The sequence below is a fragment of the Podarcis vaucheri genome (assembly GCF_965113315.1).
Source record: "Podarcis vaucheri genome assembly, chromosome: 10".
Classification (NCBI taxonomy): domain Eukaryota; kingdom Metazoa; phylum Chordata; class Lepidosauria; order Squamata; family Lacertidae; genus Podarcis; species Podarcis vaucheri.
The window spans coordinates 47,427,684-47,454,844 of NC_138748.1; the positions used below are offsets into that span (position 1 = coordinate 47,427,684).

Sequence of the window (27,161 nt, forward strand, 5' to 3'; positions counted from 1 at the left end):
ACTTAGTTTATCAGCAGTATAGAAATCTCACTACTGCAATTGTTCACATAGTATATGCATACAACAGTATCAAACTCTATAATAAACAATAAGATTAAAGGCTGGTTAAAAGCTTAATACCAGGGAGCAGAGAAGGCGGTTCCAAATAAGGCATCACCAGAATGCCTGGACAAATGGAAATGTCTTATTCCAAAGTCAGGATACTACCACCAAAAAGGTGCTGACCCTTCTGACCACATAAGAGATCTCCATTAAAAGTGGTGCATAGACAAGCGCATCTACAAAAGATCTCAATATCAGAGCAGGCTGGCATGGGAAGAAGTGTTCCTTTATGTATATGGGTCCCAAGGCTTTTAGGGTTTTAAAGTACAGTAAATTTGTGTTTGGGAGCAAATAGGCACCCAATTTAATTATTTCATAATAGATGTAATATGAACAGCACTCACTGACAAAGTGTTAAAGCTTCTGTCTGAGTCATTTCACCATATATAAAGTATGACACCAATCCAGTGTAATCCAGGTGGTTACTAGAGCTTGCTTCACTGTAGCAAGACTATCCCTTTCCAAGAGTGGACTGACCACCTAAATCTGGTTACAGATGGGTAGCCGTGTTGGTCTGCCATAGTCAAAATAAAAAAATTCCTTCCTGTAGCACCTTAAAGACCAACTAAGTTAGTTTTTGGTATAAGCTTTCGTGTGCATGCACACGAAAGCTTATACCAAGAACTAACTTAGTTGGTCTTTAAGGTGCTACAGGAAGGAATTTTTTTATTTTCACCTAAATCTGGTAAAAGATGCATTGACCTACCAAGGCCACTTGGGCTTCAGTTGACAATGCTGGATCAAGAAGTACAGGCGGTGTTCATTTTTCATATGTTTGATTGGCATGTGACCGCTGATGCGCACAGTTTTTGACTCTGGGTGGGCTTAAGTGCGCATCACCAATGTGCACAATGAGCTGGATTGCAACCCTTGTGCAAATGAGGAGTTGCCTGTATTTCCGAACTGCATGCCTCTTCTATGGTGTGTGTATGTGTGTGTGTTTTGTTATTGGAGCGCAGTTACAGTCTCCACCTGTCATCCCTTCCATTGCCCCTCTATGACAAAGATATGTGGTATTGTTTCCAGGGAAGGAGAGTGATTGCCTTGGGATAGTTTAGCTCCTATTATCCCTTCTGCTTTGTGCTGCATTTTTGTTGTGCTGGGACTGATGCATATGCCTCTGCATATGCAGCCTCCAGCAACAGTAACATAGGAATGAAAGCTTTAGAAACTGAAGACTCCAAGAGGAGTGAGGCTTTACATAAAATGTGCTACGTTGCACTTGCATACCTTTCCCCCAGAAGGGAAACGGAGTAATGTCTGTCTGTAGAGCCTGGGCCCACATCTTTTCTTCAAGCTCAGCAGCCCTTTCCAAGACATCCAACATTCACCATTTAATTCCATATGCTTATCTTCCCCCCTCTTTCCCATTCCGTCCTTTCCCCACCTCCTGTTTTAACTGGCTGCTGATTCTTAAGGTTTCTGCCCAATCCTTGATTCTCATTTGGTGTTGCTCTCTATAAAAGTAGGAAGGGCAGGAGGACAGTCTATGCTGGTTCTTGCAACATGAAGAGATATAAATGATTATTTGATATATATGAAATTTAACAGATGCAGTGAGTACAAAGGGGCTCTTTGTTCCTTACACCAAAAGATAACACAGAGCCTAGGTTAAAAGAATCATATGAGACTTCCAGTAGTGTCTTAGTGACCAAGTTCTAAATATTCTGTTAACCCTCTATCAGGAATTATCTTTCCCATTCTGTTAAATCTATCATAGCATTTGTATATCTAATCATGTTTTGGAGATGCTGGTCCATACCAGATGTTGACTAGAAGCTCTGTGATCATTGAATGATTTTTGGATTCATTAATTGATTGATTATTGCATTTATTCCTTATCTTTCCTTCAAGGAGCTCCCCATTTTATCTTCACAACAACCCTGTAAGAAAGTTTAGGCTGAGAGATGATGACTGGCCCAAGGACAGCCAGCGCACACCATGGCAGAGTGAGGATTTGAATCCTGGTTACCTGGGTCTTAGTCCAACACTCTAACCCTACACCACCCTGGCTCTTTTTATAAAGAACCACAACTTGCCTCTTTCTGTACACAATCCCTCATGTTATCATCTTTTGTTTTCCCATTCTTGCTTTGTGGCTATGATTTCTGTTGGGACTTTGTTTTTGGTCCTGTGCTTGAAGATTAGCAATACACCAGAACTATGGAAATGCCAGATTCCTAAAAATAATTTGTATGAAGTAAGGGTTTGTCCAGTTAAGTTGTAGAATCGAGTTGTGGTTGACCCTGACTTATTATTTGGATAGGTTATAACCCCCTAGAACAGGCTGTAGTACTGACACACATTCATCCTGGAACAAACTCTTCCTTCTCCTCTGTTTAATTAAAACTGTAAACATTTGGGGACAGGGACCCTGCTGCTTCTGTGTTCTGTACAGTTTATTGTACACTGTTGAAGCTAAATGAGTAATAGTGACTTCAACCAAGCGGTAGATGTTTTGCATTGGCAAATACCAGAAAAACTTTTCAAGGTTCGGTCATGGTTCCAAGGAGCCCCATTGTATGGAGAGTCAGTGTACTTCAATAAGTACATAAGTTCATGGAATCTTTCTGTATAAATGTTGGGGGTAATGGCAAAAGATTCCTCTTTGTTCTTACTGTATCTGGTTAGTATTATTGCTGGATTACAGTGAAGAGTGCTTCCAGCTATCTATTATTTGACGTGATTAGTAGTTCTTTGGTGACTGGCATGTAGACATGCTAGCATGCCAGACGTGTGAAAGTTGTACATTAAGTGCCACCCTGGGCTCCTTTGGGAGGAAGGGCAGGCTATAAATTTAATAAGTAAAGTGCCTCAATCTCAATACTTGTTACTGCTAGTTCTGGCAGGATCAGTATGAAGGTAGTTGGTGGGCAAAAAACAGCCATGGCACAGAACAAAAAATGATAGTTACGAACTTCTATGACAACAGGTACCTCTTTTGTGCTGAGAAGCCTCACTGAGGAAAACTGTGTTTCACCCCACAAAACAAATTTTCTCTTGAATTTTACCCGTATATTTAGACTTTTAATTCCCTAGAGGGGTTTTTAGCAAAATGAACAGAAACAAATATACAACAGTTGGTTGTGCTTCATGGTGATGATTATGAGTTGGTAGACAAACCTTGTGTATGATGCAGGTAGGGGGAAACTGAGCACGCTGGAAACAGAAGGTTGGTTCAGAGAGATGGTATCCATCAAGGGCAGGGCAGCTTCTCAAGCCAGGCTATTCCAATACTAGCTCATGTACCTTTGATGCTGAAGACAGTGCCATATTTATAGACCAGTGGGTTAGTATCTGGAACCATTCAAGACTTCAAAATGCCTGGGGCCCAATGTCGTTAAGGTAGAAGGCCTGAATTGGGACTGAATAGTTAATAGGTTGGGGCTCTTTTGAGGGAGGGAGTTTGTTTCAAACCCACAGCTTTATTTATTTGTATTTGCTCTGATTCACCTTCTATTCCAATGACTCTTGGTGAATTACAGCAACTGCAGAGCAGCACAACTTCCCCCCTAAAAACATAACACTTTCCAAACATTTTAAAGTAAGACTCATTTTTAAAGTATGACTCATGGCCAGTGAATTAGTTTAAAGGAGCTACCTTTAAGCATATTTGAGCGCCTGAGATACTGATGAGAAGAGAAGGTTATTGAATTGCCATTTTCCATCCTGACATGTGAAAGGTGGTGATAAGACTTCACATGTGCAGTAACTGAATGCTAGAGCCTTGTGGCCATTGAATTAGGTCATGCATTTCTTGAGGTGGGACAGAGTTGATTGCAACTTTTGTTTGTCAGGCGACAGATTGAACACAAAATTCCAATCAGAAAAACAGAACAAACTGCAACATTATCAACTGTGCACAGAGCAAATAAGAGTACATTTCTGCATTTCCCCCACATTTATTCCTTTTAAGAGACATTGATTTTGTGATCACCAAATTTGATTTCTGAGCAGAAACCTGATGCAAACCTGTATATTTATGTGTCGCTAGTATTTCAGGGGGTAGGGGCAACCTGGTGTAGCTGAAGCAGAAATGACTCGGATGCATTTATTTGGACAGCTTCTCCTTTCCAGTCTGTACTGCTGATACTATAACTGCAATATTTCAAATATTCATAGATACCTTCACTTACAGTTCTGTTAACTAAGAAGTCAAAGGTAAGGGAAGAATAATAACCGATTGGATTAAACATTGACTTGAGTGATGACCAGCTGCAAAGATTCCGCTTACATCATTATAGGCAGCATCAAAACTTTGTGGAGACTTGCACTGTTGCTTTATTGTTAGTTTACTACTGGAGTTATACTGCAAAGTGCTTCTACCATGGTTTGAGGGGGTTCAGGATTTTCCTTTAAAGACAAAATCCTAGTATATATGGCACATGGTTCCGCCCCTTCCCACTTGGGAAGATTGGATAAAACAAGGCAAAATAAAAATGCTAATTCAAATGATGGAAAGTATCTTACCATTTTAGTAATAGTTCTACTTTGGTAGCACAGTAGTTAGCCAGCACTTTGCTGATGTGTAGGCAGAATGAAGACAAGTCAAACAAGGTTGTCCATAGTAGAAATAAGTTGTTGGAAAAGGATAGTACAAACTGAAGAACTGAAAGAGAGAAATAACCCATCTTAAGAATGTATCCTAACTTTCCATGTGCACAACTGTCTTATCTAGTAATCGCTAGTCGAATTTCCTTCTCTGCAAAAGGATAAAAACATAGCACCACCACTGTTGTTGCACCTCTTCTTAAGAACTTCATGTTACATTTTGCGCATTAACTTTGACTATAGCTGCAAACCATGATTTACAGGATTGCTATATTTGTTGGGAGTGAGGTCCCCCATACATTCTCAGTGCTGCTTTGATGTAGGAAAAAAAGTCAGATTTTTAGCAGAAATTGGCTTTAGAAAGAAATACTGTGTAAGAAAGAAATAGAGTGTAAGGGCTTGTCCAGACCTGTGCTTGTTCCACTGCTTTCCTCTGGGAAAATCTGATATTTACCACTGAATCGGAGCAAACATCAATTTGGTTTTCTGGGACTGCCGTTTGTTCCAGTTCAGTACTAAAGAGCAGGTTTTTACTGGGGAAAGGGGTGGGGAAAATGGAAAATTTTAGGCATCGCAAAACTGCTTGGTCCCGTACTTTCTAGACACAGGACAACTGGAAGTGTAGATGAGACCTAAGTGTAGTTGCAGACTGGTTAGAACAATCAAAACAATAAATAAACTATTTCCATTTCCATTTTTTCTTAGAGTAAGATCACATTAATAGAATAATAATTTTATTATTTATACCCCTCCCATCTGGCTGGGTTTCCCCAGCCACTCTGGACGGCTCCCAACAGAGGACTAAAAGCAGAATAAAACTTCGAACATTAAACAATTCCCTAAACAGGGCTTCCTTCAGGTGTCTTCTAAAATTCAGATAGTAGTTTATTTCCTTGGCATCTGATGGGAGGGTGCCACTACCAAGAAGGCCCTTTGCATGGTTCCCTATAACCTCACTTCTCGCAGTGAGGGAACCACCAGAAGGCCCTCGGAGCTGGAGCTCAGTGTCTGGGCTGAACGATGGGGGTGGAGACGCTCCTTCAGGTATATTGAGCCGAGGACATTTAGGGCTTTAAAGGTCAACACCAACACTTTGAATTGTGCTCAGAAACGTGCTGGGAGCCAATGTAGGTCAGGTTTTTCCTCATAATTTTAAGCAAGGTGAAAGTGCTATGGAATGTATACTCAGTTGAAAATTGAAAGGCTTTTTTTTGTTCCTTATTTTATTACTTTGAATGGAATATTGAGAGCACCATTAACACTGTATGTATGCATTTGATGTGTGAGAGAAAGTATATAAATCTATTCAATCCACCAGCTATGTCTCAACATTTAGTTATTACTTTTTTAGCTCAAATTGCAGAACAGTTGTGAGAAACCTGTGCCTCCCACTTCAGATATTGCTAGACATCATTTCCCATCTTTCCTAACCATTGACCATGTTGGCTGGGGCTGGTGGGAGTGGCAGTTCAGCATCAGCTAGAGGACCACAGGTTTCCCACTCCTGCAGTGTGAACAAAAGGAAGTTGGGGGAGGGAAGCCTGTTTCATATATAAGCTAGAAGATACCACTGAGACTGGCAGCTGGAAAACAATTATATTGGTGGCTTAGAAATGCAGAAACAGCACTTTACGTGAAGGTAGAAAACATGGTGTTTTTGTCCTGTAGGGATTCAGTAAATAAAACTGGTCGAGATTGTGTAGGCTATCTGTATGCCTTCTGTGCGCTGCTATCATTGAATGCCCTTCTCCTTCTCCCTGCTACAGGCATGCATGATCACATGACTCCCAGGGGACACTGGCCAGATATGCTAGTGTCAGAACAAATTTGGAATTCAGCCAGTATCTGAATGACCTGGCGTAACTAGATGTATTCTGAATTTAACATAGTTTCATTTTGCCTAAAATGAGAGTTGCAGGCGATTTGATAATGCACAGAGAAGGTTTCCTTAGTTCGTTTCAAGCCCTCTCTTGCTTCTGCATGTGTTCTTCTGCAAGACTATTTTGTACAGTGGTTCCCTTTGGAGAAAACCAACAGTGATCCTCTGTGCTATGCTATGCTAAAGCACAATTTCCCTGTCTCTGGGTTACGTTTCTCAGTGTTGCAACAAGCTGCGCTTCTTCAGATCTGTGAGTAGGCATATTATTTGCATCTACAGTGAGGATGCTTTATACAGCCTGCTGTATTTTTCATAGTAGGTGTACGGATATGTATTTTGTAATATATGAAGGGCATTGCAGGTATGCAGTGAAGGAACAGATACGTCGGTTTCCTCGTCTCTTTTTCCTGCAAAATAGAAAACAATCTTGTTGTCTTTCATATAGTGCAAACTACATGTTTGTTTTCCAACCCTGAAATTGATCTTTTTGTTGGGGAAAAGTAACTTATAAAGCAGAACTGCAAATACAGTACAACCTAATCTCTCTAGGTTGCCAGAGGGAGGAACGTGAAAAATGTCTGAGTTAAGCAGAGTGCAGTATAACTAAGAGCTGGTGTGTGTTGCGGGGAATGGGGTGGGGATCTTATGATGCAGCCTTTTGGGGATGGTTCCCCCTGGACTCCTTGTTTCTGGAAAACTAGCATGTCCATTAGAATAGCTCTAGTCCCCCCCCCCCGCCTTTTTCCTTTTATTGTGGAGAACTATTCAGACTGAGGGACGCGGGTGGCACTGTGGGTAAAACCTCAGTGCCTAGGGCTTGCCGATCGCATGGTTGGCGGGGTGAGCTTCCGTCTTTCGGTCCCAGCTCCTGCCCACCTAGCAGTTCGAAAGCACCCTTAAGTGCAAGTAGATAAATAGGTACCACTTTCTAGCGGGAAGGTAAACGGTGTTTCTGTGCACTGCGCTGGTACTGGCTCGCCAGAGAAGCTTCGTCACGCTGGCCACGTGACCCGGAAGTGTCTGTGGACAGTGCTGGCCCCCGGCCTCTTAAGTGAAATGGGCGCACAACCCTAGAGTCGGACACGACTGGCCCGTACGGGCAGGGGTACCTTTACCTTTACCTTTATTCAGACTGAAAGTCCTCTGCCATGTTGCTTGGTGACACAGTTCCAGAAGGGCTATACCATATGATGATAATTAAAAAAATCATCATCATATGGATTTGGCCATCTAGCCCAACCCTGTAATGTAGGAATCACAGCTAAAGAATCCATGACAAATCAGCAAACTACCATATATCCTATTCTGTGTTGGTTTCAGCCAATTTTACCAGCATGGGAGTCAACATGTTTGCTTGTATCTTTCATGTGTGGCGTTTTCTGTGGTCCTCTCCAGCCGGGGAGGGCGTGGTACAAATAAAATTATTATTATTATTATTATTATTATTATTATTATTATTATTATTATTATTATATTGGACAGCTACTGCAGGTCTGCAGGGCCAAGCTGCTTCCTGCTAATCATGAGTGAGAGGAATAATAATGCCTAAGCTGACGTTTGCTCTTCCTCAGTTCCATAGGTGGCTGATGGTGCAATCCTACACATTTCTACTCAAAAGTCCCACTGAATTCAGTGGTCTGGCTCCTAAGTAAGTGGGTACAGGGCTGCAGTTGGAGGCTTTTCTATTTCCTGACCATTATGTAGCTATCAGGGCCAGTGGATTTTTGCTGTGGTCCATGAATTGGAGAGATGAGGCCTGCCTCTGATGTGGGCAAAGGCAAGAGATGTCCTTGATTTTCTGCAAGGAGTTTTGTTCTCCTTTGGCAAATGTTGACCCCAGTCATATTTTTGGGTAAACTGATCCAATTTAAAAGTCTCTGTTCAAGAGATTTTTTGCCTTTCTATGTGGTTCAGATCTAAGGCAGAAGGATTTTAACTAACTGTCTAATCTGAATTTAAACCTTAACATCCTTTTTATGTTCTCTGTGCAGCAGAGTCATTGTAAATGACTTTTAGTGTTGTCTCCTCACAACTTAGCATTAAATTCTGAAGAATACCTTGTGCATTCTCCTGATTTCAGTATGCGGACTCTTAAGAAAACCTCTTTTTGTTCAAGAGTGCATGTTGGGTGATGGAAATCATGTGCTTGAGAAAGCTTCATCATCATTCTAAAGTGCTAGAACTCGGCTGATGTTCTCTGGGTGGCTTTTAGCGTATCCGTTTAATAGCTGTCAAACATCTAATACATCTGAAGCAGCATTTGTGGGAAAGTGCTACTAGAAGCCCAGTGCACTGGCATGGCAATCTCTGTGGGTTACCACAAATTGGGATGAATATAATTAATGCATTGTTTGAAAGTAGTGATGCTTATGATTAGGGGAGAGAAAGTGCAGTGTTCTCAACGCTGCTGTTCATACCTTCCTCTCTTGGAAAAGCAGGCAAGGAGTGCCATTACAGTAAACTGGCACTGTGATTATGTGCTTGGTTTCCATTTGGCATCTTCAAAGCCTTTATTTCTAAAATGTGTTCTGCTGCCTAGCCCAAAGGTTATATAGCTTGACAATAAAGCACAATTGATCCATGCAAAAGGTTCAGTAACAGTTATGCATCTCCAGGGAGGAGGGGAAAATGCCTGTTTTGACCGGCAGCCACTCTCCCAGGTGTGAGGTGTGGGCTACCCATGACCCTCTAGGTGTTTCTGGACTTCAGCTTCCATCATTCCTGACCACTAGCCATACTGGGTGGGAATGATGGGACTTGGATGGAGCCCAAGAACATCTCTACCCAAAGGCCACAGCTTCAGCTCCCCTGCTGTAAATATTACTGAGTTAGATGGGCCCAAAGTCTCAATTTAAGGCAGCTTCTTATTTCCTAGTGTTTCTGAAGAACCCCAGAATTTTTTTAAAAGATAAAACATGCCAAAATGCAAAACGTAAAAAGGTAAAAATTAAACACTCGTGCACAGAACCATTACAGTTAAGCAGTAATCTAGTAAGACCAGTACATTTTATAAAAAACATGTAAAAATCTGCTAAAACCAAGCACTACCACATCAGTTCAAATACCTGCCTAACCTGAGGATTTTAAAAACGCTTTCTAAAGGTCAAGAGGGGTTTAGCCTTATGAGGCTTGACAGATAGAAGGTTCTACTGATGCTCAGGCAGTTTTAAAAGGTTCGGTCAAATGTTAAGGTTTTGATTTGTTAGAACAGCAAAAACACTTTAATCATAAAAACAAAATGTTTTGTTTTGTTTTGGCTGCTGCTATGAAGATTTTTGTTGTGAAATAATGAAGTCAACTTAACTAATGTTATTATTTTTTAAAAAAAGTTTTTATCTTTGGGTGTCATTCTGAAACTCCATTGTCAGCTTACAGTTGCAAAACTAAAACTAATTATTTTAAACAAATTAATATAGATGGTGAAATTTTGCTTTATTTCTACTAAACTGTTGCAGGGTAAGGGGTAAGCAGTCATTACAACTGCCCTTGATGGCAAGGACGCCTTAATGAGTGGCAGTGAGTTGACTCAGATGGCAGGGCACTTTATTCAGCAAATAGGTGGAGGTGCTCCTTAAGTAACCTTGAAACAATCTGCCTTGAACTACAGTGAAGGAGGGATGGTCTGCACTAGTAAACAAAGAATGTATCAACTGATACCCATTCTAAAGTTTAATGAGATGTCGGGGTACAAATCTGCTCTAATATTCTGCAGTTTTATTTTCCTCTTTTTTAAAAAACAAAAACAAAACTGCAACAAAAACACACTTTGTTCTGGTGCCATGAGTAAGAACCTAGTATTTCAGTTTGATAGCATGCTTCTCTGCAGTTAATAGGATTGTGGGGGGTCTTTTGATCTTGAAAACTTGATCTCATCACTTATTGTTACACATTAAACATGCTAAAGAAAATGCGTGCAGATGGTTTCCAGGAGACAAGATTGCTTGCTTCTTCGGGGAGTATGTGTTCTTGTTGTTGAGGAATGAAATAGAACTTATCTAGGCCCTTGAAAGACTGTTCGTTGAAAGAGCTCTTTTGGGGGATGGTATATTAAATGCTGTTTTCTTTTTCACTCGCAGGGTAACCAGGAGCCGACAGCCACTCCTGACACGATGGTCCAGCCATTCACAACAATCCCATTCCCACCTCCCCCACAGAATGGGATCCCCACAGAGTATGGCGTACCCCACACTCAGGACTATGCAGGCCAGACCAGCGAGCACAATCTGACAATCTATGGGAGTACACAGGCGCACGGAGAACAGAACACGAACACAGCCACCACACAGAATGGATCTCTTACGGTATGCATAGCAAGGCTGAGCAGTGCAGCGTTACTTATTTCAGATGAGAATGCCTAATCTCTCGCATTTGTATTTTTCCCAAACTGCATGGATAGGACTCATGTGGCAAAAACTAGACATTCAGTCTGGCTGGTGGGGTGGGGAGTACCTTTGCATTCCAAGCTTTATTTTTAATGTCTCCCTATTTCCCTGGCAAAAGCTGTGATGACCAAAGAAGAGAATTCCTCCCAGCATTGGAAAGAGAACTGAGAAGGGCAGGTGTTTGTTATTCATCTGAAATCAATCAATCAATCAATCAATCAATCAATCACTCCAGGCTGAATGAATTAAGAAGGTGACAGAAAAATCAAGCCAACTTGTTTTATTCTTAACTAGCTGACCTGTCCTCCAGTCCACTTTCATGTTGCTGATGGGCCCTCATATAGGGGTCTTTTCACACCCTGCACCCCCTCCCTATATGGATCACATTCTCTTGCAATCTCTGCCTTTATGCAGCTTGCAGAGGCAGGATTGAATGCAGGATTGATTGGCATCAATGTGAAAGGTGCCTGTATAACCAGTGTGGCTTGGACGTGATGGGATCACGATACCCAAGTTTCTAGGTTAACTTACCTGCAAATGTGGGTGTCCAAACTCTTATTGCACCTAATCTGATGCAGCTCAGTTCCTCTCTGCCAGTACTGCTTGTTTCTATTAAGTAGGATAAAGGGAAGGAGGAGGTGAGGAAGATCCATTCTTCACTCAAAGGGACACAAGGAGATCTGTAAGCTCCTCTGTGTTTTGGTCAAGATTTAAATGGATCTTTTAAAAGAATGGACCGCTGGATTTGGTGAGCAGACCTGCCAGTTGTGGCTGCCTTTGGTTGTTAAGAATAGGATCATTTTAGGGGGGAATTTCTAGATTGGGGTGGCAGAAATGAATTGGTAGAGTTTGTTCCTCAGAATGACATAATGTGGTGAAGATTTGAGGGCAGCACCATGATGGAATTGAGAAATGATGTTGTAGACAAGACTCTTGGACTGCCACAAAGCCATTTACTTTGTTCCCTTTTTGACATGATTCTGTAGTCTCGAACTGGGCAATATGCCTGCGGATTATCTAAACGAAAAGCTTTATCCATCTGTTAAGCCACTTGTTAAGTCTTAACTTCCTAATAAAGAGCATTATGGTGGGAATCTAGGGTGCAAAGGATGGATTTAATCTTTTAATGCTTTCAGTTTTCTTGTAACATAGCTGGCTAATAGCACACACATAGCTCCCAAGTAAGTCCTACATGAGTGCAGTGGCCTTGAATGGAAGGATATGGTTGAAAATACCAGTTTGAGGTGTATAGAGATGCTTAGCATTAGGTAGCATTTTATCTTTGGTGAGCAGGTGGCATCATGGATCAGTACCTTAAAACATTGCTTAAAATAAAATTGCTTAAAATAAACAGTTGACTTGAAAAAGAAGGCATTTTGGCTCATAAGGTACTAAACTAACACATTTAAACCTAATGCTCTTGTTGGAAGCCAAATCCAGATGCACTTAAAGTAGGGCAAAGCATTATTGGTAGCTATAACAAGTCCTGCCTAATGGTGTATAGTCATACTATCTGCTCCCAGGCTTGAAAGTACAACACAGGTTTAGATCTTTTGCATGGAAATGCTTGATGTCTGCAGTGTGGCAATGGAAGATATGAATCCTGCAAATGAAATGGGATCTCCTGTATGCCAGTTTTGAGCTGCCTCTATGCGTTTATGTTGATTTCATCTTTGTCCAGACGTTTATTTAATTTAATATAATGAAGCAGGGAATGAATAATGGGAGCGTTGACCTTAGTCACCAGCTGCTGCCAAGCCTCCTGTTCCTCTTCCATATTAGGAGGCAATCTCAGTGTACTGCTTGAAAGAGCACTGCGTCTCATCAGCTAATTCAACTGCTTAGAGAACTGGTGAGAGTGAGGATAGGAGCCTGCACATATCAAGTGGTGAGCTGAGGTGATCAGAATGACAGCCTTTAAAAAATATGACAGTTGTACTTGTATTTTGGTGAAGTAGTGAGAGTCAAGCTTGTTGGGAGTCCACAAAGACAAGAAAAGTGCTTGTTGGAGCCATCACTGAGCAGGGTAAAATATTCCTCCACAATGGAACAAGCATCCCCAAGGAGGTGTAGAATCTCACCCCCCCCCCCAATACAGCATTGATAGTGCTGCTGTTTACAGCCTGTTTTGCACATTCTTTTGACCTATAAAACCTTAAATGATTCAGGACTGCAATCCTTAAAGGACTGCCACTCTCTATATAAAGCTACCTGGACCCTGTTACCATCATCTGAGGCCTTTCTTAATGCGCCTCCTACATGGGAATGGGGCTTTTCTGTGGTGGCTCCCTGTTTGTGGAATGCTCTCCCCAGGGAGACCCACCTAGTGCCTTCAGCCTGATGAGATCTCACCTACAAATTTTGCTGTAGGGGAGGGAGAACTCACAGAACTTGAAGGCTCTGAAGGAGGCTTGTCTGAAACATCTTCATAAATCGTTAGGCTTTATTGCTTTGACTCTTACATCTCATGGTTGTAATCAGTGCAATGTAGTGTGTGTAAACTGCACATGAGCAGTAAAGCAATGGGGGGTGTAGGTTTCCAGTTTTACCCTTTGAGATGATGGCATTGTTTCCTACCCTTTAGCCCAAGGCCTTGTCATGCTGACTGTCTTCTCTTTGGCTGTTTTAAGCCAACCCCAAATAGAGAAAGAGTATCACAAGAAAACTACATATTAGGAAAACAGATTTTGTGCATCTCATTAATTCAGCCTGACATTCATGCTGGTCTCTCTAGTAATGTTTGGACCCTTAGAATGGAAATTGGAATAGTCCCTGTATATCCTGTGACTGCTATACCTGGCACTGGGGGAAATCTTTCTTCTGGAAACACCATAACTGTTCCTTAGCTGCCTGCCAAATCATATTTATCGGAAAAACAATAGAGTAGGTGAGATATATGATGGATCGCCAAGTCTGTAGCCTCGTAACTGGTTGAATTTCTGCTTGGTTTTTGAGCCATGAGCCCATCAATCCCCCTGGAAGGATCTTTTATATGCAGATCTAGGTTTCAGGCACAAGTAGTAGAACAGATCTCAAAAAGAATATTATTGCAGCTTCCCTTGCTTCGTATTTTTTTATCACATGATGTAGGGTTGTGGCTTTCAGGTTTAATGCCTCTTCAGCAATCTTTGCTTTGGAATTGCTCTGCCAGGGACAACTCAGCTTTAATTATTTTTAAGAATGTGGGACAATTTATCTCCATTGGTAGAAAAAACCTTGGATAACCACATCCTGAACTCTTTTGTGGTGCTAAAATGTTTTTGTCTTGTATCAGATCTGTCACAAGTTCTCCATTTTTAAAATGTTCCTTCAGTAGTTAAATATGTGCCTGGAATCTAAAGTCCCTAGGAGCGAGTTTTTAATTTCCCAGAGATCTTTCCAGAGCAACACACTCTTGGCTCAAATTGTTTGACTCAAGTTTCTGTGCCACGCAAATAGGCCTTAAAAACACAGGCCTTAAAAACACTCCTCAGCCAAGATTACAGAGAACAATGAGCGGGCCAGCAGTTTCTGGAATTACCCACATATAACCTAAGCCATGAAGCTTCTTCAGTCCTAAAGCTGCCACTAAACAGGAGCAAGTCTTTCTCTAAAGCATGGGAGCCCTTGCTAAGTACCACGGATTTCTTACCACATTAGGAAAGCCAGGGCTTCAGGGGATGAGGTAGACAGTCAGCTAGTGGGCTTTCGGCAGGGGCCAAGAGCAGAGAGTGATGTAGACATGAAGCCTTTTCTCTCCTCCCCCAATCCATCAAAGTCCCCTGATTTGAGCTTCGGGGGGCAGGTAAGGAAGTGGCTGGGAATCTGGTCAAGTGCCACCTGCTCCATATCTCCAGGCCAGGCTTTGCCTGGGCTGCTCTACGCAACCGGCACTTCCTTCCCAGCAGAGGTTGGAGTGCACTTAGGGAAACGAGGGCTGGCTAGCTGGTCCACCTTGGAGCTTGTGTGCCTTGGAGTTGAAATGAGGAGGGCTGCTAGAGCAGGAGCAAAAGGACAGTGCGCCTGGGATTAGCTTGGCTCTGGAGCAAGCGGAGGAGGAACGGAGGAGGAGGAGGAGGCAGGCAGGTTGCAAAACTGCCTCCACCACTACTGGTTCCTCCTCCTCTTTGGGGTCGCCATTGTACCTCTGGCTGGGGTGGCACAAGGAGTGTGGAGCTCGTCTGCCTTGTCCCTCGCTACCTGTTGGGCTCTCCTTGGCACTTTAACCCTCTTAACCTAGATAATAGCAAAGTGAGACCATAAAGTTTGGTCTTTTCCTGGGATCCTTGACAAAAGACTTGGAGAGAAAGACCTCAGCACATCCTCAGAGGCACTCTTTATCATCTGTTTGTTTGTTTAACCAGTTATGAGTCTTATTTCAGACAGCCTCATAACCCATTCCCCTCATGAGGGGGAAAAATATGATGAAGAGTCAAGAGAAGCAAGGCCTGGTGAGGTCACATTAAATCCCAGTTGTCATCCCTGCCACCCTATCCCCACAGCCACTCTCCTGTATTGCTCAGACAACCTCTGGTGTGCTTCCGACTGAACAGTCTGAAAATGCACTCAGGCTTTGCCCTTCGCATTGCCCTTTCTGGTTTGCTCCTTATTTAGCATGTTTCCCCTTTCAATATTCTCAGTTAGAAACTCTTCCAGTGTGGGGCATTGCCTGGATTATTCTTAATCCAGGCTATGGCTCCACTTTAAAAAAACAGCCAGTTGTTTCTACCCTAACCGTCCCACCCCCACCCCCCCGGGCCACAACTCCCTCCGACCCCAGTTTATTTACTTTTGAGGTGAGGGGTGGGGAGTGTACTGCAGACTAACCCAAGATAACTCCACACCAGGGCTGTTCGGAGGATGTCTAGGGGGAGGGTAGTCCAGCATTGTGCGCTCTTCTTTTTCACAGGCTATGTTTATTTAATGGCTTCACAAGAGGCTCCACTAGTTTGACTAGAAGCCTTCAAAAATATTAGTATTATTATTACTATTATTTGTACATTCCCAGCTTTCTTATTCTGTCAGGGACTCAATTCTACATATTTAATTAAATATGTTAATTGTGTATATTAAATAATATTAACCATATTGCAAACACTTTAATTTGCATTGTGGAATTTTAATTCAGTGTGCAGCCTGAGGATTCTGTGTCAAAGTACTTTTGAAGCCAACTTACAATTTATTAAATTAGTATACTTTGTACAACAACAACAACAACTTTTTATATGCCACACATCTGACTGGGTTGCTCCAGCAACTCTGGACTGCTCCCAACAAAAAATAGTAAAAATCCAATCCAACATCCAACACTAAACACTTCCCTGAACAGGGCTGCCTTCAGATGTTTTTAAAAAATCACAGATCTCCTTGACATCTGATGGGAGGGCGTTCTACAGGTCGGGCGTGACTACCAAAAAGGCCCTCTGCTTGATTTCCTGTAACTATCGGAAAGCCCTCAGAGCTGTATCCCAGTGTCTGGGTTGGATGATGAGGATGGAGATGCTTCTTCAGGTATACAAGGCCAAAGCCGTTTAGGGCTTTAAAGGTCGGCACCAACACTCTGAATTGTGCTTGGAAACGTACTGGGAGCCAACATAGTTCTTTTGGGACTGGCGTTATATGGTCTTGGTGGCCACTCCCAGTCATCAATCTAGCTGCCGCATTCTGGATTAGTTGTAGTTTTCAAGTCACCTTCAAAGGTAGCCCCACATAGACAACATTGCAGTAGTCCAAGTGGGATATAACTGGAGCAGGAACCACCCTGGTGAAACAATGTGCAGGCAGGTAGGGTCTCAGCTGGTGTATCAAATGGAGCTGGTGAACAGCTGCCCTGGACACAAAACTGACCTGTGTCTCCATGGACAGCTGTGAGTCCGGAATAACTCCCAGGCTGTGCACCTGGTCTTTTAGGGACACAGTTACCCCATTCAGAACCAAGGAGTCCCCCATACCTGACCTCACCTCTAAAGTATCTATGCCCAATCTTAATGCCTGTATTTTTTGTCAGCAGTTGTATTTTCACTGTGTAGAGCTACATATTCAGTAGTGAGCAGGGTCTGGTAATTCAAGTCTCTGAGGAACATGTAGTTCTATCCTCAGTGCCATTGTTGGCACAGCTTCTATTTCTGAATTAGCTGTTGCATTTAATCCCAGTGTTTAATATCTGGTAACTGTTTATTATTTCCATCACAAGGGTACATAGTTACCATAGTATACTCTTCTTATATGTGCCTGTTAAGTTAATCATTCAATCACTGGACGAAGCTCTAGTTTCCCATCCAAAAAACCCTTCAATATGTTTGCATTCCCAGCAACTCTGCACCACTGGCCTACTAGTTAAATGTCATCTTGCAGCCAAAACAGAGACATTCATTATCCTTCTTTGACAAGCATCTGGGGACAAACAAGCTCAGAACCTATGTGGTTACTATTTTTAATATAAACAAATAAAGGGCCCCTGATCCCCTCTAATGTGTATTCCTTGTAATTCTGAATTAGTTTGTATACCATAAGATATTTTGATGACTATTCATATATTGGAAAATCTGAAGCACCCCATGGTGTGCTTAGCAGGCTGCCTTGCCGGGATATTTTTCTGCACCATCTGGTCTAGGTATATAACCATCCATCACAGGCCTGTTTGCGAGAACCCCAAAAAATTGGAAGGGAGAAAGAAAGCACGAAATACAGAAGGATTTGTTAGTAGTGTTTTTTTGGGGGCGGGGAGAGGGTCTTCCTTTGCCTTTCCCACATCATCATAGTAATTCAGAACATTAGATCAGTTTCTTATGATGAACACCACAGTCAAGAATTTCCCAGACTTGTCTTCAAGGGAACTTACTGTGCTGAATTTGACATCAGAATAATTGCAAAAGACAGCAGTAGAATTCTTCACTCCAACCTCAATATTTTTAATCATATGTCTGTATGACATTAACAGAGACTTCTGAAATCTAGATTAATTCACATTAGTCAATGCTGGCTTATGCACAAATTCCCCCTCTCATCCGTGGTCTGCTTTTAAGTATAGCATACTGAAATCTGTCAGTCTGATTTAACTATGGTTTCTGCAAACCAGGATTGCCCCAAATTCTGGTATGCAAATCCACCTGAAACCACGGTTTAACATCATGGTTTTAAAGCAGTCCTGGTTTTCACTAAGCCTTTCTTTATTTTAAAAAATCTGATTCAGAAATCATGGTTGCAGCAAATCATGGAGACCAGGAGACAGTGCAAGCTAGTGGTATCTTCCTGATCTGCAGACCATGATGTAAAGATTAGGTATTGTCTCTGTTAAGAGGTTGACTTGAGAGTAGAAATTCAGTAACTTGCAGTGGAAATCTTTCTACAGTATTCTCAACTTTCAGCCTATTCGCGTAGATATTCCCCCTCTTAATAATTTCTCTGCTGTCAGCTGTCCATGGCTGAAACTTCTAATTAAGCTGATGCATGTGTATCCCTGTAATTTGACAGTTATGATCCCATAAGTGCAAGAACTGGCAGTAGCTAAGATATAGATGACAATGTTTGAAATAGATTCCTGCAGGTTTCTTAGGATTATGAATTGTATGGATGTCCAGAAAACATCTCATCTAGTTCTGTCATCTGTGTTTTAGTCATCTCTTTTCAGAATGAATCAGTTGCTCTGCCAGGAAGCTTTGTCTTCTTAAAGCAAAGAACAGTAACACAATAAAATTAAGTGAGGGAAATGTATACTCTGCCCTATCTTCAGATCACCCATCTCATTCCTGAGCTTCAGGCTGCACAATATTTTAGTCCTAGATGTTCTGACTAATAAATAATGGTCATGCCAAATCATATGAGGGAATCATGATGTATAGGGGTATTATCCAAGGGGGAGTAGACTTGATACGCCAAATTTAATTGGTGATCTGCAATGACATTTCAAACTGGGCCTCCAGGCTACAGTGAACTTAACTTGCTTTGCCTCTCTCAGCCGATTTCTTCAGTTCTTTCTGGTTTCCATGCTATGTTGTGCCTGTGTTAAGAACTTTGTAATGTGTGAAGCAGCACTCATAACAACAGAACACACTGGAATTTGATTGGAGCAAGATACAGCTGTTGGCAAACGCCATCTGTTCTTCTTCAGTTAGATGTGATTAACTCCCAAACATTCTGACTCCTGCACCCATATTTTCTGTAGGCGGTTATTCATAAAGTACCAAGGAGAGAAAAGTAGTAAATGTGTGACAATTTGTACAGGGTACAGGGGGTATTGATTGCTCCAAAAATGCAAACACTTTTGTTTGCATTTCCGGTGCAATGATTTAATGCATTGTTGCTCCCCTCCTCATTCACATAACACAGCCTTTCCTTTAGGCATTGCTTAATTGAGAGGTTCCGGGGCTCAAGCTTAAGTGGAAATCATTGTCTCTGACTTCAGAGCCCTTCCTCCAATGAGCAACAGCAAGTAGTGAGGCAAAAGCACTTTGCATAGGCTCACAGCCACTTTCCATATTCTTGTTCATGGCCACAATCTAGTCAAACATTTGGAATCTGCAAAATAACTTTTGATTCATCTTTGCATGCTATGATAAGCAGTCACCTTTCCATTCAGTTTTCTTAATCTGGCCACTACATTAGCAGTATCTCAGCAAAGGCTGTCTGTAGTTTTTCTCTACAGTGTGTTTTAGTGACCTTCCTTCCTTCATTTCTCTTTAAAAAAATTAGGGAGCTCTCATTTATCTTGTGCAGTGTGAGTGAGGCTGTTGGACTGGGCTTTAGGGCCCCACCAAGTGGCCAGAGGCAGGCACAATGTCTTGGGAAGCAGGTGACACCCAGGATGCCTTTGAGAAAGCAAGCACACGTCTGTCTTTGATTCCTGTTCCTTTCCTGTTTTCCCCATTTTTTCATTTTTCTCTATGGCTTTTCCCATTCTTTATTGTTACTTTTAGCCATTCGTTTTTCTTTTCTTCATTTTTCTGTATATGCTCCTGTCACCATTTTGGTTTCTCCTTCCCCACTCTCTTGCTTACCATCTTGCTGCTCCTATCCTTTTGTTTATATATTTTTGTGTTTGTGTGTGTATAGATGTAGATATAGATATACAGTGTGCTTACAATTTATGCACATTTAACTTGTGTGCTTTCAGCTTTATGTACTTGGCAAAACAATAAATAAATTAAAAAGAGAGCAGAAACGGGGCAGATTTCCTGGAAAAAGGACTTTGACAATCCCATCTACCATTGAATCTGATGTGTTTTGTCTCTGTGCAATTTTGGCTTTAGGTGCGATCCCTAGATGACCCTTGTGGTTCCTTCCAACTCTACAATTCTATGATTCTAGGTCTTCCTTGCATTCCAGAGGGTAGGATCCAAACCAATGGAGCCAAATGACAAGGGAGATTCTGACTAAACATCAGAAAGAAATTTCTAACAGACTACCTCAGGAGGTAGTGGAGTGTCCTTCAGTGAAGGTTTTTAAACAGAGGTTGGATCTATCAGGGATTCTTTAGCTGTGATTCCTGCATTGCAGGGGGTTGGACTAGATGACCATTGGATCCCTTCCAACACTGCAATTCCATGGCTTTCCTGAATGCTTTATTTTACAAGCGGTCCCACCAGACAAAATCAAATTAAAGAGTACACTGACGGACTGCACTGTAAAAACCATAAATTTGGTGCTTGTCAGCAACACAAAAACATTCATCCAAGGCATGGATCCTTTAGGGATGTTCATTATTTTTACGTATGATTATGACAAAATCACCAGTGAATCACATAACATAGCTGTTGACCAGGTGACCTATCATGTGGTGGTGAGAAACCTGGAGGGGGGGGGAGAATTTCAAGACCATCCATTTTACTGGATCCAGCTTGTGAGTGCATGTGTGTCCCTTGTCTCACTAGCTCGCTCTCACTCCAGCCCCCCAGATCACCCCATTTCCCACCCTGTCCTCTAGGCAAATCTTTTTTTTTTTTTTGGTCCTGCAGTTCAGATCTGAGCCTTGAAAAGTAGTCAAAAATGGAACTGGGAAGGAGCTTCACTCTTTTTTTTAATAAGATATTTATTAAAAAAAAGAAAAAAATGAAAAATAAACATACAAAATAATAAACAGTTAAAAACACACATTAATTTTCAATGACATAACTTCCATACCCTTATTTCCTCCGACCTCCTCATACTTCCCTTCTTTGTATTCCAGTTCAATTTGTTAGTTCAGCAAATCCTTACCATTAAACTTTTACCCATTTATAATCCTTTTTTCATGTCTCCTAAAGCATTACAGCTGGAAACCACTTGGTTTCTACCCAACATCTTTCTAACATTCATTCATTTTACAATATTTCTTCCCTCTTTTGACTTCCTGCTTCCATTCTGTTTTTCTCTTTTGACTTCCTGCTTCCATTCTGTTTTTCTGGGGGGTGAAAGATAACCACCTTCACTATCTCATGATGAAGAGGACAGTGAGCAGCGATGGGCTCTACATGGACTGGCTGTGTCTCTCCGCACATTTTCAGACAGTGTTTTTTCCTCAGCCCTTCCTGTATAGTTGCATAGAGATTTAAGTCTGATCCAGTTCCCCCTTCTACCTCAAAAGGTTCCTGGTTCTTGTTCTCTTATGCTGTCTCATCTCATATCTGCCATCCAGCAGTTTGCCAAAATAGCCTGAATTCTCGGGGGGGGGGGATAAATCTAAATATTGCAAGCAGAATATTTAGCGAGTGGTTTCCCCCCAGATATATTCTGAAGAGATTAATTTTGTTGCAGAGTCTGACTAGCCATATGCAACCTTGAGAAAAGAAAGAGCTGTATCTTATAATGAGGCACTGACAGAGAGCTAGCCTGAAGGAGCCGAAACTTCTTAGTGGAAGATTAGTTGTTTTCTAAAGTATATACATTAATCAGCTACACTTGAGGTGGTTTCTCCTGCCAGGCCACTGTGTAAGCTGTCTTCAAAATAGATCAGAAGGCTGGGTCTATTATATTCATCATCTGTCTAGTGAGCAATCACTTAAAGTGAAATTAAAAACTGAGAGGCAAAAGTCAATTTTTATAAAAAACTTAATTTGTGGTAATCGGTGTTTTATTATAGTTTTAATGACCTCATAAAGAGTAAGGTGTATTCTGGCATCTCTAATGTGATATTTTAATCTCTGTGGAAGTCTGAAGTTAAATGTACCTTTCAGAAGTCTGTCATGCTCTGAGGAGTGAAATGGGCACTGGAAATCTGGAAAAGGGAGGCATCCCACGTTCCTCATATTTGAGACCTTGGCTTTCTTCAATATACAGCACAACATTAATTGGGGCACAAATTTCAGCTTCTACGTAGTCTTGTATTTCCATTGGTATGCAGTCTTTAGAAGTTATTCCAACAGAACTGGTTAGCTTCTTCTTTATAAATGTTATATCAAGATTAGGTCAGGCTGTTTAGAGCAGGGATTCTCAAATCCTTTTGTAATTAGCCTTCCTCAGTCAAAATCACAGCTCATTGATTAAGACAGAACAGAGCCTTATTTGTTCATTTGTTTATTTAAGGAAAAAATTATCCTACCATTCTGCTTTTGAAATGTGCTTTAGACAGCTAACAATCCAAGCCAGGGCATTTAAAAGCAAGATGATGATGATGATAGTAAATTTTTTGTTTAATTACTAAAAAGAATTTGGGATAGGACAGCAGATAAAATGAATAGTTAATAGACAAATTTAACTTGTTCCGGAATAGGTGTCTTAAAGTGATGCCAGAAAGACATCAAGGAAGAAACCACACAAATATATTGAGGCAGGGAGTGCCACAACCTGGTGCAGCCACAGAAGTGAATCCTTTGTCCTCGCTGCCTCTGATTAGGAGCACCGAAAAGAAATATGGCAGTATACACCCACAAGATGGTTATGGGGCTTAGGGATGCAAAATTTCCCCCAAGGGATTAAGCATTGATTGCTCCATTTACTCCTCATGCTAACAAGACAAGGAGTGAGGAAGAAAACATAAGAAGACCCAAATAGTCCTCATTCTGTTCCCACAGTGGCCAACCGGATGGATAGGAGAAGCCCACAAGCTGCTGAGTTCAATAGCATTCTCCCACTCACATTCCCCAGCACTGCTATTTAGAGGCATACTGTGTCTGGTACTCGAGGTAATATATAGCCATTATGGCTAGTAAGGTAAAGGACCCCTGGACGGTTAAGTCTAGTCAAAGGTGACTGTGGGGTTGTGGTGCTCATCACGCTTTCAGGCCAAGGGAGCCGGCATTTGTCCACAGACAGCTTTCCGGATCATGTGGCCAGCATAGAATGCCAGAGCGCACGGAAACACAGTTTACCTTCCTGCCGCAGTGGTGCCTATTTATCTACTTGCACTGGGGTGCTTTTGAACTGCTAGGTTGGCAGGAGCTGGGACAGAGCAATGGGAGCTCACCCTGTCGTGGGGATTCATACCGCCAACCTCCCGATCAGCAAGCCCAAGAGGCTCAGTGGTTTACCATGGACAACCATATCTTTCAGGAATCTGTCCAGTTTCCTTTTTTGAAGCCAGTTTAGTTGGTGTCAAATTCTGCAGTTTAACACTGCAGTGTGTGAAGACGTACTCTTTCTCTCTCTTCTGTCTGTCCTGAATCTCTCACATTTCAGCTTCATTGGACGATATTGGGTTCTAGGGTTATGAGAGAGAGAGAGGGAGAGAGAGAGAGAGAGAGAGAGAGAGAGAGAGAGAACAATAACGCACCTCCCTATCCACTTTTGTCACACACAATACATAATTTTATGCACTTCACCTTTTAAGCTTATGTAGTGAATAGGCTCCTGCTGCCAGGCCCAGTATAGGTATCCACTGGGAGAGATTTGGGAGGAGCAGGGACATCCCCGCCAACTATTCACACCACCCATGGGAGCCCTGTTACACTGAGAACCACCAGTTCAGCCATGTTCCCAGTTTCCTCACTCTGTCTGCACCCTTTGTAACCAGGAGCGGGAATGATGGGCCGTATGTCTGTGGCCATCTGGAAGGCTGTGTCAACTTGCCAATTTCACCATCTGCTGTAAGCTGCTCAGAATTTGGAAATTTGCATTAGCCATGCTCCAGAGTGCAAAAAAGAAAAAAAAGGCACTTTAAAGAGAGAGACCCCTTGGACCATGTGGGAAGAAATGATATCCAACGGTTGTTTAGGGAGACTATTTCCTAGTGGTTGTCTGCACAGATGATGGATGTGATGTCATGCATTCTGTCCTCTTCCTTGGACAGTTTTACCCTGGGGAGTAGAGGACTCTGACGATGTCAAAAATAAAACTGCCAAACAGCCTAGTGTGATTTAATCACAAGCCAGCTGCATTGATTCTCCCCTCAGGGTGCACCATGCATTTGTTTGGAGATAATTTTGTCAGTGTATTGAGGAGGGAATTGGAAGCCACTGTAAATAGTATACTTGTGATGTGATCAGGTGTACCTTTGTCAGGAAACTCATGTGTGTATTTGATATTTGGGGCTGGTTGAAATTGATTCTTGGTTGAATGAAATTAGTTTATCCCAGCTGTTTGGTGCCTTGTTTTGCATTGTGTGACTGCAGATGCTCCGATGGAGTTTATGTGGCATTCATTGCCTGATTGAAGCAAAGCTGAAAGCTGCTCTTGCTTTGCTCAGCACGTTGCCTTGTGAATGTTTGCTGCTAATATGCTTTTGTTTGTCCTGAAAAGCTTATACACAAGTCCAAGGTCATATCTGGAAAAGAATGAGAGAGAAAGAGTAGCAGCTGACAAATAGAGCCTAGTGGTGCTGCTTGTAAGAGTGGCTGAGGGACCTATTTCACCTCTTTGGGGAATTCTATGGTCCTTATTATCTAGCTTCAGTTAAGTCACATGAAAGCATCGTTTTAATATTTTGGAGAACATAATTTAAGTTGCTGGGTTCTGATAATGCACCCTTTCATACTAGATTCTTAAAAGTAAGATGTTGGCACCGTAATAGATGGTGATAAATGTTGGATTTTCGTACTTGTCACATTTTATAGAATTGTAGAGTTGGAAGACACCCAAGGGTCATCTAGTCCAACCCCCTGCAATGCAGGAATCACAACGAAAGCATCCCTGACAGATGGCCACCCAGCCCTTCTTTCAAGGAATTCTGACCTAAATGTACACTATCCATCCTTTCTTTCCTTTACAGCAGCCTTAGGCTGTAAGATGCTGAAAAACCAGAAGCCACCCAGCGGGCTTCATAGTTCAGCCAGGGACTTTGAAACCTGTTTTACTAAATCCACAAAGAACCAGCAGCTCTTTTTTAAAAAGTGCATAGCTAGACATGCAAATTTCTTGGAACATATTGGTTGATATTCAACTAAATTTTACCCACAGTAGACTCATTGAAATTAATGAACATGGCTAAGCTAGGTCCATTAATTTCAGGAGGTCTGCTCTGAGTAAAACTTAGTTGAATACCCCCCCATTAACATAATTGCCTATTAAAATAATTGGAAGCATATCAAAACCAGTGGGCCTACAAAATAACCTTTCAGCTTCTAACGATGAAGAGGAGTTAGCCTGTATTGTAAACAAGAAGAATCAGGCACGAAGTATTAAGTCACCTGCATGCCAGCAAGTATTTCATTGTGCTTTCCTTAGCTGCAACTGCGGTAAAAACTGATTAGATTATTATTGATTTCACTTTGCTCCTGCCAGCACACATCAGTCAGCGAACACGTTTTTTCAAACCTCACCAAAACTGGGTTCCCTAATGGCGCAGGTTAACCATGTTGTAATAAGGTTTACACAAAATCTCCTGCAGGAAGGATTCAAACAAAGATTAAATAAGGCTTTCTGTCTCTTTCAATGTTTAGAGCCTTTCACCATGTTTAGGTCCCAGTGTCATCTGTAATGCACAATAAGTTTAGAGACGGTACATGTAAAAGAGCATGGCACACAATGGATCTTTTGTTCTCAGTGGATTTTAAAGTAAGTAAAACACCTCAGAAGTAAACATAAGCCAAAAGCTGCACTTCAAGTGAGGTATTCTGATGGTTATCTGAGACGCTGCCCTATGAAACTGGATTGTTATGTTGTTTACGAACATGAGCAAGACACTGTTCTTCATTGTAGCCTTATTGGTAACAGAGAAGGAGAAGCAGGATGGAGAACTAATTTACCTTATGAAATCCTACTAATAACTAAAGGGTTGTCTGCACTGCAGGTTAACTTGCTGCTGTTCAGTGAAATGTCGGCTTTCATGGCTTATAGCACTTGGCATAGAGCTACGTGGTCCTTTGCACCCTCATGATAATTGTATCCTACACCCAATTTTAACAGGATCTTAAAGTCATGGGAAAAAGGAAGTGCACTCTCTTTGAATTTTGTGGTTTTACATATGAAGACATAGTAACAATCATTTGTTCCTTTGCAGGTCCTTGAATTAGGTAAATACAATTTAAGATGAACAACAACACATAACATATTACACTGTCTCATGATTTATTTAACAGAAATAAAGCCAAATTGGAGAAATCATGTGTGAAAAACTAAATACACCCTTCCTGCTTCCATAGGAATTAAGTAGCAGATAGGTGCTGCTAATCAAATGCACTTGCTTAATTGATTATCAGCAAGTGTAAAGGTAAAGGTACCCCTGACCGTTAGGTCCAGTTGCGGATGACTCTGGGTTTGCGCGCTCATCTCACTTTATTGGCTGAGGGAGCCAACGTTTGTCCGCAGAACAGCTTCCAGGTCATGTGGTCAGCATGACTAAGCCACTTCTGGCGAACCAGAGCAGTGCACAGAAATGCAGTTTACCTTCCCGCCAGAGCGGTACCTATTTATCTACTTGCACTTGAGGTGCTTTTGAACTGCCAGGGGGGCAGGAGCTAGGACCAAACAATGGGAGCTCACCCTGTCGCGGGGATTCGAAGTGCCGACCTTCCGATTGGCAAGGCCTAGGCTCTGTGGTCCCTTTCAGCAAGTGTACCCATCTCTATAAAAGCCGAAGTTTTAGAGGTTTGCTGGTCTGCAGCATTCAGGTGTGTTTTAACACAATGCCAAGTAGGAAAGATGACCAATGCTCTTAGAGAAGCAGTTGTTGCTGCCTATGAAACTGGGAAGGGTTATAAGGCCATCTCCAACCAATTTTAAGTCCATCGTTCTATAGTGAGAAAGATTATTCAAAAGTGGAAAACATTAAAGACAGTTGCCAATCTTCTCAGGAGTGGACATCCCAGCAAATCACCCCAAGGTCAGACCTTGCAGTGCTCACAGAAATTGCAAAAAAAAAAACCCCAAGATTTACATCTCAGGGTCTACAGGCATCAGCATGTTAAATGTTAACGTTC

General features: G+C 41.8%; 1 protein-coding gene across 21 annotated transcripts in view; it reads left to right on the forward strand.

Annotated features, from left to right (window-relative positions):
• Positions 1 to 27,161, forward strand: part of RBFOX2 (RNA binding fox-1 homolog 2) — a gene marked incomplete at its 5' end in the record, with an annotated part of 176,447 nt that overhangs the window by 98,536 nt on the left and 50,750 nt on the right. For all 21 annotated transcript variants that reach the window (XR_014224019.1, XR_014224020.1, XR_014224021.1 and 18 more), the window contains one exon: positions 10,609 to 10,833. Coding sequence is in view for 18 of the 21 variants with exons in the window: in XM_082240257.1 (XP_082096383.1) it covers positions 10,609 to 10,833 (225 nt within the window). The remainder of the gene's footprint in view (positions 1 to 10,608; positions 10,834 to 27,161) is intronic.